We start from the raw sequence: 15,000 nt of genomic DNA on the forward strand, positions 1-15,000 counted from the left end.
GGGAGAAGGCAGAGGTATGTTAGGTCATAGGATACAAGTGCAACTAATGCGGCATTTTATTGTGGCAACGTTTCGCTCTCCATGAGTTTCGTCAAGCCTGGCAAAGCTCCTGGAGAGCGAAACGTTGCCGCAATAAAATGTCGCATTAGCTGCAGCACATGTGTCCTCTTACCTAACATAATAATGGTAATTCTACCTACATTATTATAAGTCCAGGCTAGTCACTGGAACTACTGTGTGGTCGGGTATGGCAACAGTAGCCGTTGGCACTATGGCAGAAGTACAACAACGGCAAATGTTAGTTGTATGGCAGGAACATAGCAACAGCAGCGGCAGCAAGCACTCACTCTTTTGCAGGAGCATAGCAGCAGAAGACATTGGCCCACTCTTGAGGGTGCAGTAGTAGGTAATGGCTCCATTTATAGCCATGCACCAGCATGTCCTGTCACAAGGATGCACCAACACCACTTTAGAAACTGGATCTATGGTGGGCACCAAACAGTAGCAGCCATTGGCTCGACGGTGATGAACAACAATGACCTTTATCAGTGTCAACAGCTACTATGATTTCCCATCATCACTCTTGTGTTCTTTCTTGCATTCATTCACTTTTTCTCTTGTTTTTGCTCTGTCAATCTTACAATCACGAATTTCTCTTCCTTCCTTTGCTGCATGATCCACAGTTTGTGTTGCTTGGTCGTTTGGAACAATTTGTGTTGCCTGCTGGTTTACAACAGGTTGTGTTGCCTGCTGGTTTACAACAGTTTGTGTTGCCTTCTGGTTTACAGCAGGTTGTGTTGTCTGCTGGTTTACAACAGTTTGTGTTGCCTGCTGGTTTACAACAGTTCGTGTTGCCTTCTGGTTTACAGCAGGTTGTGTTGTCTGCTGGTTTACAACAGGTTGTGTTGTCTGCTTGTTTACAACAGTTTGTGTTGTCTGCTTGTTTACAACAGGTTGTGTTGCCTGCTGGTTTACAACAGTTTGTGTTGTCTGCTGGTTTACAACAGTTTGTGTTGTCTGCTGGTTTACAACAGTTTGTGTTGTCTGCTGGTTTACAACAGGTTGTGTTGTCTGCTGGTTTACAACAGGTTGTGTTGTCTGCTGGTTTACAACAGTTTGTGTTGTCTGCTGGTTTACAACAGGTTGTGTTGTCTGCTGGTTTACAACAGTTTGTGTTGTCTGCTGGTTTACAACAGTTTGTGTTGTCTGCTGGTTTACAACAGGTTGTGTTGCCTGCTGGTTTACAACAGTTTGTGTTGCCTGCTTGTTTACAACAGGTTGTGTTGCCTGCTGGTTTACAACAGGTTGTGTTGTCTGCTGGTTTACAACAGGTTGTGTCGCCTGCTGGTTTACAACAGTTTGTGTTGCCTGCTTGTTTACAACAGGTTGTGTTGCCTGCTGGTTTACAACAGGTTGTGTTGCCTGCTGGTTTACAACAGTTTGTGTTGTCTGCTGGTTTACAACAGGTTGTGTTGCCTGCTTGTTTACAACAGGTTGTGTTGCCTGCTGGTTTACAACAGGTTGTGTTGCCTTCTGGTTTACAACAGGTTGTGTTGCCTGCTGGTTTACAACAGTTTGTGTTGCCTGCTTGTTTACAACAGGTTGTGTTGCCTGCTGGTTTACAACAGTTTGTGTTGCCTGCTGGTTTACAACAGTTTGTGTTGCCTGCTTGTTTACAACAGGTTGTGTTGCCTGCTGGTTTACAACAGGTTGTGTTGCCTGCTGGTTTACAACAGGTTGTGTTGCCTGCTGGATTACAACAGTTTGTGTTGTCTGCTGGTTTACAACAGTTCGTGTTGCCTTCTGGTTTACAACAGGTTGTGTTGTCTGCTGGTTTACAACAGTTTGTGTTGTCTGCTGGTTTACAACAGTTTGTGTTGCCTTCTGGTTTACAACAGTTTGTGTTGTCTGCTGGTTTACAACAGTTTGTGTTGCCTGCTGGTTTACAACAGTTTGTGTTGTCTGCTGGTTTACAACAGTTTGTGTTGCCTTCTGGTTTACAACAGGTTGTGTTGTCTGCTGGTTTACAACAGGTTGTGTTGTCTGCTGGTTTACAACAGGTTGTGTTGTCTGCTGGTTTACAACAGTTTGTGTTGTCTGCTGGTTTACAACAGTTTGTGTTGTCTGCTGGTTTACAACAGTTTGTGTTGTCTGCTGGTTTACAACAGGTTGTGTTGTCTGCTGGTTTACAACAGGTTGTGTTGTCTGCTGGTTTACAACAGTTTGTGTTGTCTGCTGGTTTACAACAGTTTGTGTTGTCTGCTGGTTTACAACAGTTTGTGTTGTCTGCTGGTTTATAACAGTTTGTGTTGCCTGCTGGTTTACAACAGTTTGTGTTGTCTGCTGGTTTACAACAGGTTGTGTTGCCTTCTGGTTTACAACAGTTTGTGTTGTCTGCTGGTTTACAAAAGTTTGTGTTGTCTGCTGGTTTACAACAGTTTGTGTTGCCTTCTGGTTTACAACAGGTTGTGTTGTCTGCTGGTTTACAACAGGTTGTGTTGTCTGCTGGTTTACAACAGGTTGTGTTGTCTGCTGGTTTACAACAGTTTGTGTTGCCTGCTGGTTTACAACAGGTTGTGTTGTCTGCTGGTTTACAACAGTTTGTGTTGCCTGCTGGTTTACAACAGTTTGTGTTGCCTGCTGGTTTACAACAGTTTGTGTTGTCTGCTGGTTTACAACAGGTTGTGTTGCCTGCTGGTTTACAACAGTTTGTGTTGTCTGCTGGTTTACAACAGTTTGTGTTGTCTGCTGGTTTACAACAGGTTGTGTTGTCTGCTGGTTTACAACAGGTTGTGTTGTCTGCTGGTTTACAACAGTTTGTGTTGTCTGCTGGTTTACAACAGTTTGTGTTGCCTGCTGGTTTACAACAGGTTGTGTTGTCTGCTGGTTTACAACAGTTTGTGTTGCCTGCTGGTTTACAACAGTTTGTGTTGCCTGCTGGTTTACAACAGTTTGTGTTGTCTGCTGGTTTACAACAGTTTGTGTTGTCTGCTGGTTTACAACAGGTTGTGTTGTCTGTTGGTTTACAACAGGTTGTGTTGTCTGCTGGTTTACAACAGTTTGTGTTGTCTGCTGGTTTACAACAGTTTGTGTTGTCTGCTGGTTTACAAAAGGTTGTGTTGTCTGCTGGTTTACAACAGGTTGTGTTGTCTGCTGGTTTACAAGTTTGTGTTGTCTGCTGGTTTACAACAGGTTGTGTTGTCTGCTGGTTTACAACAGTTTGTGTTGTCTGCTGGTTTACAACAGTTTGTGTTGCCTGCTGGTTTACAACAGGTTGTGTTGTCTGCTGGTTTACAACAGTTTGTGTTGCCTGCTGGTTTACAACAGTTTGTGTTGCCTGCTGGTTTACAACAGTTTGTGTTGTCTGCTGGTTTACAACAGTTTGTGTTGTCTGCTGGTTTACAACAGGTTGTGTTGTCTGTTGGTTTACAACAGGTTGTGTTGTCTGCTGGTTTACAACAGTTTGTGTTGTCTGCTGGTTTACAACAGTTTGTGTTGTCTGCTGGTTTACAAAAGGTTGTGTTGTCTGCTGGTTTACAACAGGTTGTGTTGTCTGCTGGTTTACAAGTTTGTGTTGTCTGCTGGTTTACAACAGTTTGTGTTGTCTGCTGGTTTACAACAGTTTGTGTTGCCTTCTGGTTTACAACAGGTTGTGTTGTCTGCTGGTTTACAACAGGTTGTGTTGCCTGCTGGTTTACAACAGGTTGTGTTGCCTGCTGGTTTACAACAGGTTGTGTTGTCTGCTGGTTTACAACAGGTTGTGTTGTCTGCTGGTTTACAACAGTTTGTGTTGTGTGCTGGTTTACAACAGGTTGTGTTGTCTGCTGGTTTACAACAGGTTGTGTTGCCTGCTGGTTTACAACAGTTTGTGTTGTCTGCTGGTTTACAACAGTTTGTGTTGCCTGCTGGTTTACAACAGTTTGTGTTGCCTGCTGGTTTACAACAGGTTGTGTTGTCTGCTGGTTTACAACAGGTTGTGTTGTCTGCTGGTTTACAACAGTTTGTGTTGTCTGCTGGTTTACAACAGTTTGTGTTGCCTGCTGGTTTACAACAGGTTGTGTTGTCTGCTGGTTTACAACAGTTTGTGTTGCCTGCTGGTTTACTACAGTTTGTGTTGCCTGCTGGTTTACAACAGTTTGTGTTGTCTGCTGGTTTACAACAGTTTGTGTTGTCTGCTGGTTTACAACAGGTTGTGTTGTCTGCTGGTTTACAACAGGTTGTGTTGTCTGCTGGTTTACAACAGTTTGTGTTGTCTGCTGGTTTACAACAGTTTGTGTTGTCTGCTGGTTTACAAAAGGTTGTGTTGTCTGCTGGTTTACAACAGGTTGTGTTGTCTGCTGGTTTACAAGTTTGTGTTGTCTGCTGGTTTACAACAGTTTGTGTTGTCTGCTGGTTTACAACAGTTTGTGTTGCCTTCTGGTTTACAACAGGTTGTGTTGTCTGCTGGTTTACAACAGGTTGTGTTGCCTGCTGCTTTACAACAGGTTGTGTTGCCTGCTGGTTTACAACAGGTTGTGTTGTCTGCTGGTTTACAACAGGTTGTGTTGTCTGCTGGTTTACAACAGTTTGTGTTGTCTGCTGGTTTACAACAGGTTGTGTTGTCTGCTGGTTTACAACAGGTTGTGTTGCCTGCTGGTTTACAACAGTTTGTGTTGTCTGCTGGTTTACAACAGTTTGTGTTGCCTGCTGGTTTACAACAGTTTGTGTTGCCTGCTGGTTTACAACAGGTTGTGTTGTCTGCTGGTTTACAACAGTTTGTGTTGTCTGCTGGTTTACAACAGGTTGTGTTGCCTGCTGGTTTACAACAGTTTGTGTTGTCTGCTGGTTTACAACAGTTTGTGTTGCCTGCTGGTTTACAACAGTTTGTGTTGTCTGCTGGTTTACAACAGTTTGTGTTGCCTGCTGGTTTACAACAGTTTGTGTTGTCTGCTGGTTTACAACAGTTTGTGTTGTCTGCTGGTTTACAACAGTTTGTGTTGTCTGCTGGTTTACAACAGTTTGTGTTGTCTGCTGGTTTACAACAGTTTGTGTTGTCTGCTGGTTTACAACAGTTTGTGTTGTCTGCTGGTTTACAACAGTTTGTGTTGTCTGCTGGTTTACAACAGTTTGTGTTGTCTGCTGGTTTACAACAGTTTGTGTTGTCTGCTGGTTTACAACAGTTTGTGTTGCCTGCTGGTTTACAACAGTTTGTGTTGTCTGCTGGTTTACAACAGTTTGTGTTGTCTGCTGGTTTACAACAGTTTGTGTTGTCTGCTGGTTTACAACAGTTTGTGTTGTCTGGTGGTTTACAACAGTTTGTGTTGTCTGCTGGTTTACAACAGTTTGTGTTGTCTGCTGGTTTACAACAGTTTGTGTTGTCTGCTGGTTTACAACAGTTTGTGTTGTCTGCTGGTTTACAATAGCACCTTTCATCTTTTTTGCATTATCTTCTATCTTGCACCAACTGAGCCCACGGAAGTCACCGAGATTATAAAGTCACTTAAAAATAACTCAGGGAATCTGTCTCATGTCCCACCATTACTGTACAAGCGAGCGGCCCATATCCTTTCGCATGCTATTTCATTACTTTTTAACAAGCCACTAGAAACTAGCACCTTCCCGAAACTACTCAAGATGGCAAGGGTTACACCAATACATAAAGGTGGTGACTCTACAGACTTAAACAACTACAGGCCAATATCAAACTTACCATTGCTATCCAAAATCTTTGAGAAACTCGTGCACAGGAGACTATATTCATTTATAACGGCACAAAACATACTCAACCCCTGCCAATTTGGATTCAGGAAAAATAAAAGCACTAATGATACAATCATAAAAATGCTAGATCTGCTTTACTCGGCACTGGAAAATAAGGAATATAAACTAGGAATTTTTATTGACCTAAGAAACGCTTTTGACACAGTAGACCACGACATCCTACTCCACAAACTTGACCATTACGGTATAAGAGGCCATGCGCTTGCTTATTTCAAATCTTACCTTACTAATAGGTATCAGTATGTCACCATTAAAGACACAGCATCAACAACACGGCCACTTGATACTGGAGTTCCGCAGGGAAGTGTCCTTGGTCCCCTGCTCTTCCTCATATACATCAATGATCTTCCAAACGCATCCCAACACCTGAAACCCATTCTCTTTGCTGACGACACGACTTATGTCATCTCTCACCCTAATCTTGCACCCTCAACACCATTGTTAACGAGGAGCTGATCAAAATATCGACTTGGATGACAGCCAATAAACTTACGCTTAACACTGACAAAACCTACTATATTATGTTTGGTAGCAGAGCAGGAGATGCACAAATTAACATTAAGATCGACAACACTCTAATTACCAGACATAATGAGGGCAAATTCCTAGGCCTATACCTTGACAATAACCTGAATTTCAGCACCCATATCCAACACATAACCAAAAAAGTATCCAAAACGGTTGGGATCCTCTCCAAGATACGATACTACGTGCCGCAAAATGCCCTTCTCACACTAAACCATTTACTTATTTATCCATAACTCACCTATGCTATTTGTGCTTGGGGATCAACTGCAGCAACACACCTAAAGCCAATAATAACCCAACAAAAAGCTGCAGTAAGAATAATCACTAAATCCCATCCCTGGCAACACACCCCCCCCACTCTTCATAGATCTAAATTTACTCCCTGTTCAGTACATCCACACTTACTGCTGTGCAATCTACATCTACAGGACCTTAAACTCCAATATCAACCTTGACCTAAAACGCTTTCTTGATAGTTGTGACAGAACCCACAGGCATAACACCAGACACAAACATCTCTACGACATTCCCCGTATCTGACTAAACCTTTACAAAAATTCAATGTATGTCAAAGGCCCTAAAATCTGGAACACCCTACCTGAGAACTCTAGAACTGCAGACACATTCATCACCTTCAAAACTACCATTAGAAAACATCTTATCTCCCTGATACACCCCGTCAACTAACTACACGAATACCACCTGGTGGTTCACACTTACACTCACTCACCCATTTGACCATAAACAGAAATATTAATCTCAATCTTAAAATAATAAATCCTGTGATACTCCAATACTGAGACTATGTACTGTGCCAAAACAAAAGCATTCACATTGCTAAACTCACAAACTAGTATTTAGTCACTTAGCCATAATACCAACTTACCTCATAATTTGTAATATTTTAAAATTAAGAATTAAACTAAGTCTGCCCGAAATGCCTAGCCATGCTAGGCGTTCTAGTGGTACACTCTGTAATCATTATTTTACTACATGTAAACCACACAATAACCAAATTCTGTAAACTCAGCATTGTAATCCTTATAGAGAATAAACTTCTGAATTTGAATTTGAATGCTTCATTCATTTTCACTATGTCTGCAACACTCCAACACCTCTGTGTTCCCAGGTCTTCATTTTCTCATTTCACCTTCCTCATCATGCACCTGAGTCAGTTCATGTCTCACCTTCTTCACCCTCCTCATCATGCACCTGAGTCAGTTCATGTCTCATCTTCTTTCTTAATATATAAAGATATGAGTTACTATTGTGAAAGAGAGGAGACATGTATGCAGTTATATGGTACATTTATTAACAACGTTTCGCATGAGCGAAATGCTGTCAATAAGAGTTTCGTATCACTACATGTATATATATGTGGTTTCCCTCTTATCTTCCTTCCTGTCGTCTCATTACTGAATGAATTCAGTTTTGATCCACCATCTCCCTAATCATCCTTCTTTCTAAGGTTTTGTTGAAGAGATTCAACTGCTTCCGTGTTTCCCTTCCCAGTTTATTCATCATTCATGTTACAAACAAAACTGGGTTTCGCCTGTGTGTGTTTATGATTTATTTCTCTTCTCTATCTTCCCACCTATTTTTAACACTCCCATTTCCATTACTCTTTGTTTCCCTTTCTTATCCGTACTACCATGAATTATAAACGTTTTATTGGTCACTGAGTTATACTACTACTACTACTACTACTACTACTACTACTACTACTACTACTACTACTACTACTACTACTACTACTAATAATAATAATAATAATAATAATAATAATAATAATAATAATCTTTATTTCTGCAGGTACATGATACACAAGTCTCGGTGCTTTCATTAACCCACATCACATAGACAAATGCTTTTGACCACTCGTGACTCTATCAAGGAATTAGTCGCTGACTAGCTATATCGCAACGACACGATTGTACACAACTCATCGAGCGGAATATTCAACACCACGACAAGCCAGTCTCAGAGCACCACTCACTGGGTCGCGCCAGCACAATAAAATTGATGCCACTAAGATGTGTTCCCCTAGATACTAGGAAAATTCTGCATTGGTCTCCTAGTTGAGCTTCTCCGCTTCTTCTGTGTGGCATCTTAGGGAGGCTGGTGGCTCGTGAGAATGTTGGGTGGTGGCACTCGGATGCACTCATCCATATGTGGTTGCTGGGATCGAGTCTCAGATTCCGGCAATACTTCTTTATTAACCATGACTAGGTTCACTCTTTCCTAGCCTCACTGGCCCCTCTCGTGCCTGTTCTTGAGGATGTGTAGCCAATAGAGTGAGGAAATATTTTCTGATATCCTTGTTGGCTGTGAGGAATTTTTAGCTTAACGCTTCGGTCAATGAGAAACAAAATCTTGACATATATAGGGCATAGCGACCTACGGAGCACACAGCCTTCCCTATGTTCCTCTTCCTTTGATAACATTGATCTACGACCACTGATTAATAACACCGTCGTTGGTGGGAGAATTTATTTATAAGTTAGAGACTTTTTCCCTAACTTCCATTTTTAGTATTTATAAGGGTAGAAATTTTCCCCTAACTGATATATTCACTATTTTTACAAGCTCACGTTTCCCCATGTAAACCTTATCTTTCCTCTTGTTTGTGCTAAATCCTCACGAGAGCCTAATAATGCACTTCCTAGCCCCACCTAAAAGGATGCTGCAGCAGCACTATCTGTCCCCTACAAGTATTAGGGTACTTACCTCAAGCTCTTTTTATACTGAATACGACTGAGGTATGAAGCCCAGTGTTCACGTCAAGCTCAACGTTCCTTTCTCATGACTTACAGTTGGCGTCCTACAGGGTGTCTCTCGCTGCCCTCACACCTTGAAATCACTGACCTTGTAATGTTTCATTGCTTGGAGCGCCAACTTGATGCAGTGGCACTCTCGATTAACATCTAATACCATTACTAAAAAGGATATCACTTACAAATCTATTGCTGTATGATTATCAGTCAGTCAGCCTTGGTATAAGGTAGTCAGTCCCTCATACCTGAGTGACTAACCACGTCCTACCACGTCAAATTATGTACACACGAGTTGTCATGAGTGCTAACTAATAACTTGTTTAAGCTTCAGAATACCTTTATGCACGTTTGGAATGTATTGAAACTTACGTGAGGCTCATCCAGGACTGGGAATTTCCGAATTACTAGTAGAGAAAGTACTTTCAGTTTCCTTCAGTCATAAGAAAAACTTCTTTCGCTTTTCTTCAATCATATCAAAACTACTTTCACCTTCCTTCAATCACATCAAAACTACTTTCACCTTCCTTCAATCACATCAAAACTACTTTCACCTTCCTTCAATCACATCAAAACTACTTTCACCTTCCTTCAATCACATCAAAACTACTTTCACCTTCCTTCAATCACATCAAAACTACTTTCACCTTCCTTCAGTCATAAAAAAACTACTTTCACCTTCCTTCAATTACATCAAAACTAGTTTCACCTTCCTTCAATTACATCAAAACTAGTTTCACCTTCCTTCAATCATATCAAAACTACTTTCACCTTCCTTCAATCACATCAAAACTACTTTCACCTTCCTTCAATCACATCAAAACTACTTTCACCTTCCTTCAGTCATAAAAAAACTACTTTCACCTTCCTTCAATTACATCAAAACTAGTTTCACCTTCCTTCAATCATATCAAAACTACTTTCACCTTCCTTCAATCACACCAAAACTACTTTCACCTTCCTTCAATCACATCAAAACTACTTTCACCTTCCTTCAGTCATAAAAAAACTACTTTCACCTTCCTTCAATTACATCAAAACTAGTTTCACCTTCCTTCAATTACATCAAAACTAGTTTCACCTTCCTTCAATCACATCAAAACTACTTTCACCTTCCTTCAATCACATCAAAACTACTTTCACCTTCCTTCAGTCATAAAAAACTACTTTCACCTTCCTTCAGTCATAAAAAAACTACTTTCACCTTCCTTCAATTACATCAAAACTAGTTTCACCATGGTTCTTCCACTTCGTTGTTAGCTTCCAACTGTCCTCCTCTCACCTCTTGTTCCGATCTTCCATTTCTTGAACCGTCTTCTTGGTCAACCAGGAAGATGCTGCTGATAACTTAGAGTCTTAGACACATGTGCTAAACCTGGGAATCTTTATTCTGAAGACGTGTCGCCAGTCACTGGCTTTATTAATTCAGTCCAATGACGTGGAGCCAGTAGAGGATGTGGTAATCAGTCCCTCAGTCTGGAGGAAGGTAATCGCATGCACTGGTAGATGGGGTAATCAGTCCCTCAGCCTGGAGGAAGATAATCATCATGCAGTGGCAGATGGGGTAATCAGTCCCTCAGCCTGGAGGAAGATAATCACCATGCAGTGGCAGATGGGGTAATCAGTCCCTCAGCCTGGAGGAAGATAATCACCATGCAGTGGCAGATGGGGTAATCAGTCCCTCAGCCTGGAGGAAGGTAATCGCATGCACTGGTAGATGGGGTAATCAGTCCCTCAGCCTGGAGGAAGATAATCACCATGCAGTGGCAGATGGGGTAATCAGTCCCTCAGCTTTGATGAACCTTGTAGGTGCCAGGAAGACGACGACTGATCACATGAGTGCCATATGTTCCGCCCTTAGATTGACCTTCTGGGAATAGGTCATGAGGGGTCGAGTGTCTTAATGTCTGGTGAATCGGTGACCTCTGACCTGACCCGCAGCGGTGTTGATGTAAGGTGGAAGTGATGATGTTTATGTCATCTGGTGAAGTCACTGTTGTTTGTGTCAGCTGTTAATGTCACTGTTGCTTGTGTCAGCTGTTAATGTCACTGTTGCTTGTGTCAGCTGTTAATGTCACTGTTGTCTGTGTCATCTGTTAATGTCACTGTTGCTTGTGTCAGCTGTTAATGTCACTGTTGCTTGTGTCAGCTGTTAATGTCACTGTTGTCTGTGTCATCTGTTAATGTCACTGTTGCTTGTGTCAGCTGTTAATGTCACTGTTGTTTGTGTCAGCTGTTAATGTCACTGTTGCTTGTGTCATCTGTTAATGTCACTGTTGTTTGTGTCAGCTGTTAATGTCACTGTTGTTTGTGTCAGCTGTTAATGTCACTGTTGTTTGTGTCAGCTGTTAATGTCACTGTTGTTTGTGTCAGCTGTTAATGTCACTGTTGTTTGTGTCATCTGTTAATGTCACTGTTCCTTGTGTCATCTGGTGAAGGCACTGATAACTGTGTCATCTATTAGTGTCACTGTTGTTTGTATCATGGTAACGTCACTGTTATTTGTGTCACTGTTGTTTGTGTCATCTGTCAGTCACTGAAAGGGCCAAATGCGTGAGTCACTTAGCGCCTGGGAAGTGGGAGGCAATCAGGTTTGATCCGAGGATGAGGAAAAAGATAGCTCCAGTTCCTTGAATCAAAAACCCTCCCCTTACCTAGTCTAATAGAGATTGAAGACAAAATAAAACAACAGTGATGTATACTTTTAATTTTCTGCTATACAAACATTGTGCATATACACAGTGTATATACCAAGTTCTTTGTACCTGTCAGTGTATATACATCGAGAGATGTATATTACTCAGTAGGTATGCATTTCCCTCAGTGTACTTTCACCGAGTGATGTATACCTCTCGGTGTATATACACAGATGCACACCTGTCGGTGTATATACACAGATACACACCTCTCAGTGTATATACACAGATACACACCTGTCGGTGTATATACACAGATACACACCTGTCGGTATATATACACAGATACACACCTCTCAGTGTATATACACAGATACACACCTCTCAGTGTATATACACAAAATTTAATGTCATCTCTATTTTATAGATAAGAGAATTCCTTGGCAGTTATTGTATAGATATATTGTGTTCTTAATGACACGCTTCTAGTATTAATGACACATTTGTAGTGTTAATGACCCTCGTGCAGTCTTAATGACCCTCGTGGAATCTTAATGACCCTCGTGGAATCTTAATGACCCTCGTGCAGAAGATAGATCTTAAACCTAGCTAAGTAACATTATTGCTACCATAATAAGTTTAGCATACTCACTACTGGTGCCACAGTTCACGTCACACACTACTAAAAGTGACTTTAGTAAGTTCACCACACATAACAAGTGGTACCATAGTAAGCCTAAGCAATGGATTAACACGTTAACTAACGGCGCCATAACAAATCTAGCAACTAACGGCACCATAACAACCCTAGCACACTAACGGCACCGCAACAGACCTAGTTCACTCACTAACGGCACCGCAACAGACCTAGTTCACTCACTAACGGCACCGCAACAGACCTAGTTCACTCACTAATGGCACCACAAGTGGCCCAACTCACTCAGGAAGGGTGCCGTGGTACACAAACTCTCTTGCTTGCGCCATCATTCTTATGAATTTCGTCATAAAGTTTTCACCTTTTTTCTTTCTGTATTTAGGAGCGTGTGACTCTTTCTCCTCCTCCACCTCGACCTCCTCCTCCTCCTCCTCGTCCCGTGATCCTCTTTTGACGCGGGAAGGCGGAGCGTGGGCTTGAGCGGCCTGGGTCTTCAGCACCCCCTCGTTGGAGACATGGAGAACTTCAGCGATGTCTGCTACGTACCCGTCGGGAAAACGCAGTCTGAAGGACGCCAATATTTGAATAAAAAAGAACATTGGAATGTGATGAACAGGGATATAACAAGGAAGTCCAAGAAAAGAAAAATGTCATTTACTAAGAGATACGGGAAAATTTTCAAGCAAGATCATAATATTTATATATGTGGAAATTTTCGTCTAGGGTCACGTAAAAAATATGAGTGTGGTGTCACCTGTACACGCCCTGCGAGCGAGGGTTGTCGGAGGCTTCTGCGATGCTGTTGTCAACCTCAGTGAGGTAGCGTAAGTCGATTTCAATGTTGTCTTGAGGCGCATCTCTAAGGATCACCACCACAGGTTCGTTGTCGTCGTGGTGATGGTGGTGGTGGTGAGGGGCAGCCAAGGCCGTGGCGGCCAAGCAAGCAACAACAACCTGTTGAACAAATTATATCTGATTGTTTCCTTTAACACAGTTCAAGACACTAATTTTTTCACTTATGGCAAGGTTCGCTTCCCGGACTTTAGTGGTAATTTCATGTATTTGAAGTGATCAGGACCAAGGACGGTAAAATTTTCGATTGCTGTCCACCACCCTCAAGTTATCCGTATCTATACTCATTGTTACAACACACTTCATCTTACAGGCTAACACCTGTTATTGTTCCTCTTCTCATTTCGAACTGCAGCCCCAATACAGGAAACCACAACAGGTCGCCTAACACCCCCACGTACCTGAAGTAACAAGTGTAAGAAGACTTGTCTGTACGCCAGCCCAGCCTGGAGATCAATCTCTGCGCCTCTGGGTTAAGTTACCTGGTATAAAGCTTCACCAGACAGAATGAAACAGTGTTGATGGTTACCAATAAACCAGCCACTCACGACATTAGCTGCTGGTGCACAATAAACCAGCCTCTCACGACATTAGCTGCTGGTGCACAATAAACCAGCCACTCACAACATTAGCTGCTGGTGCACAATAAACCAGCCACTCACAACATTAGCTGCTGGTGCACAATAAACCAGCCTCTCACGACATTAGCTGCTGGTGGACAATAAACCAGCCACTCACAACATTAGCTGCTGGTGGACAATAAACCAGCCACTCACAACATTAGCTGCTGGTGCACAATAAACCAGCCACTCACAACATTAGCTGCTGGTGGACAATAAACCAGCCACTCACAACATTAGCTGCTGGTGCACAATAAACCAGCCACTCACAACATTAGCTGCTGGTGGACAATAAACCAGCCACTCACAACATAAGCTGCTGGTGCACAATAAACCAGCCACTAAAGCAGGAAACAGTAAATGTAAGCACCGCGGCTTCTCCGGGTTCCTAGCTCCTCTTCTCTCTCTCTCTCTCTCTCTCTCTCTCTCTCTCTCTCTCTCTCTCTCTCTCTCTCTCTCTCTCTCTCTCTCTCTCTCTCTCTCTCTCTCTGTCTCTCTCTTTCTCCCAGGATTCGACCTACAACAACCGATTAACTCCTAGGCACCTGCTAGGCAAACTGTGCCAGTAGTTGTCAAGAAACATGTCTATATGTTCTGCCCCGCCTGGAAATCGAACCCTGGTTCTCTCGCTTGTGAGTCAATCTCTCCCTCACTGAACCAGCAAGAAACTATCATAGCGCCATCTTGAAACAATGACCAAGTGAACAGTTACGTAAATAAAGCGAATTCCCTTATAAATAATAGCCTCATATATACACTTATATGTCCCAAATAACGAGTGAATGTTAAAGCACGCTCACAGTATTGGGTGAATGTTATAAACACACGTGCTACCATATACATGAATGTTGCCAAAACAGAGAGAGGTCAAAACATGTTTACTCACCAGGAGCATGTGTAGTGAGTGAAGGCTTGGGTAACGATGCCTGTCTGTCGGATGCCCGACCCTATATACCAGTCGCTGCCCCGATGCCCCGACCTGTATACTGGAGGAGGCGGGGCACAGCCAAGGCCCGGGTTCATATACCCGGCTATGCCACGAGATACCCCTCAGAAGGGAAGGGTCAGAGTGTGTACCAGTCTCTGCTGCGACCAGCTCCCAGTCTCCCAGGAGCTGGGAGAAGTGCTGGGGAGAGACCAGGAGCTGGGAGGAATGCTGGGGAAGGACCAGAAGCTGG

At 42.6% G+C, this 15,000-nt stretch overlaps 1 protein-coding gene across 1 annotated transcript; it reads right to left on the minus strand.

Annotated features, from left to right (window-relative positions):
* Positions 1 to 11,751: 11,751 nt before the first annotated feature.
* Positions 11,752 to 14,864, minus strand: LOC138852934 (uncharacterized). The gene is made up of 3 exons (XM_070086668.1): positions 14,709 to 14,864; positions 13,105 to 13,304; positions 11,752 to 12,914 (listed from the first exon to the last, which is right to left on the minus strand). Exons 1-3 carry the CDS (start codon positions 14,715 to 14,717, stop codon positions 12,632 to 12,634), a joined length of 492 nt encoding a protein of 163 aa, XP_069942769.1. The 5' UTR covers positions 14,718 to 14,864; the 3' UTR covers positions 11,752 to 12,631.
* Positions 14,865 to 15,000: the final 136 nt, after the last annotated feature.

The sequence above is a fragment of the Cherax quadricarinatus genome, chromosome 19 (genome assembly GCF_038502225.1).
Source record: "Cherax quadricarinatus isolate ZL_2023a chromosome 19, ASM3850222v1, whole genome shotgun sequence".
Lineage (NCBI taxonomy): Eukaryota > Metazoa > Arthropoda > Malacostraca > Decapoda > Parastacidae > Cherax > Cherax quadricarinatus.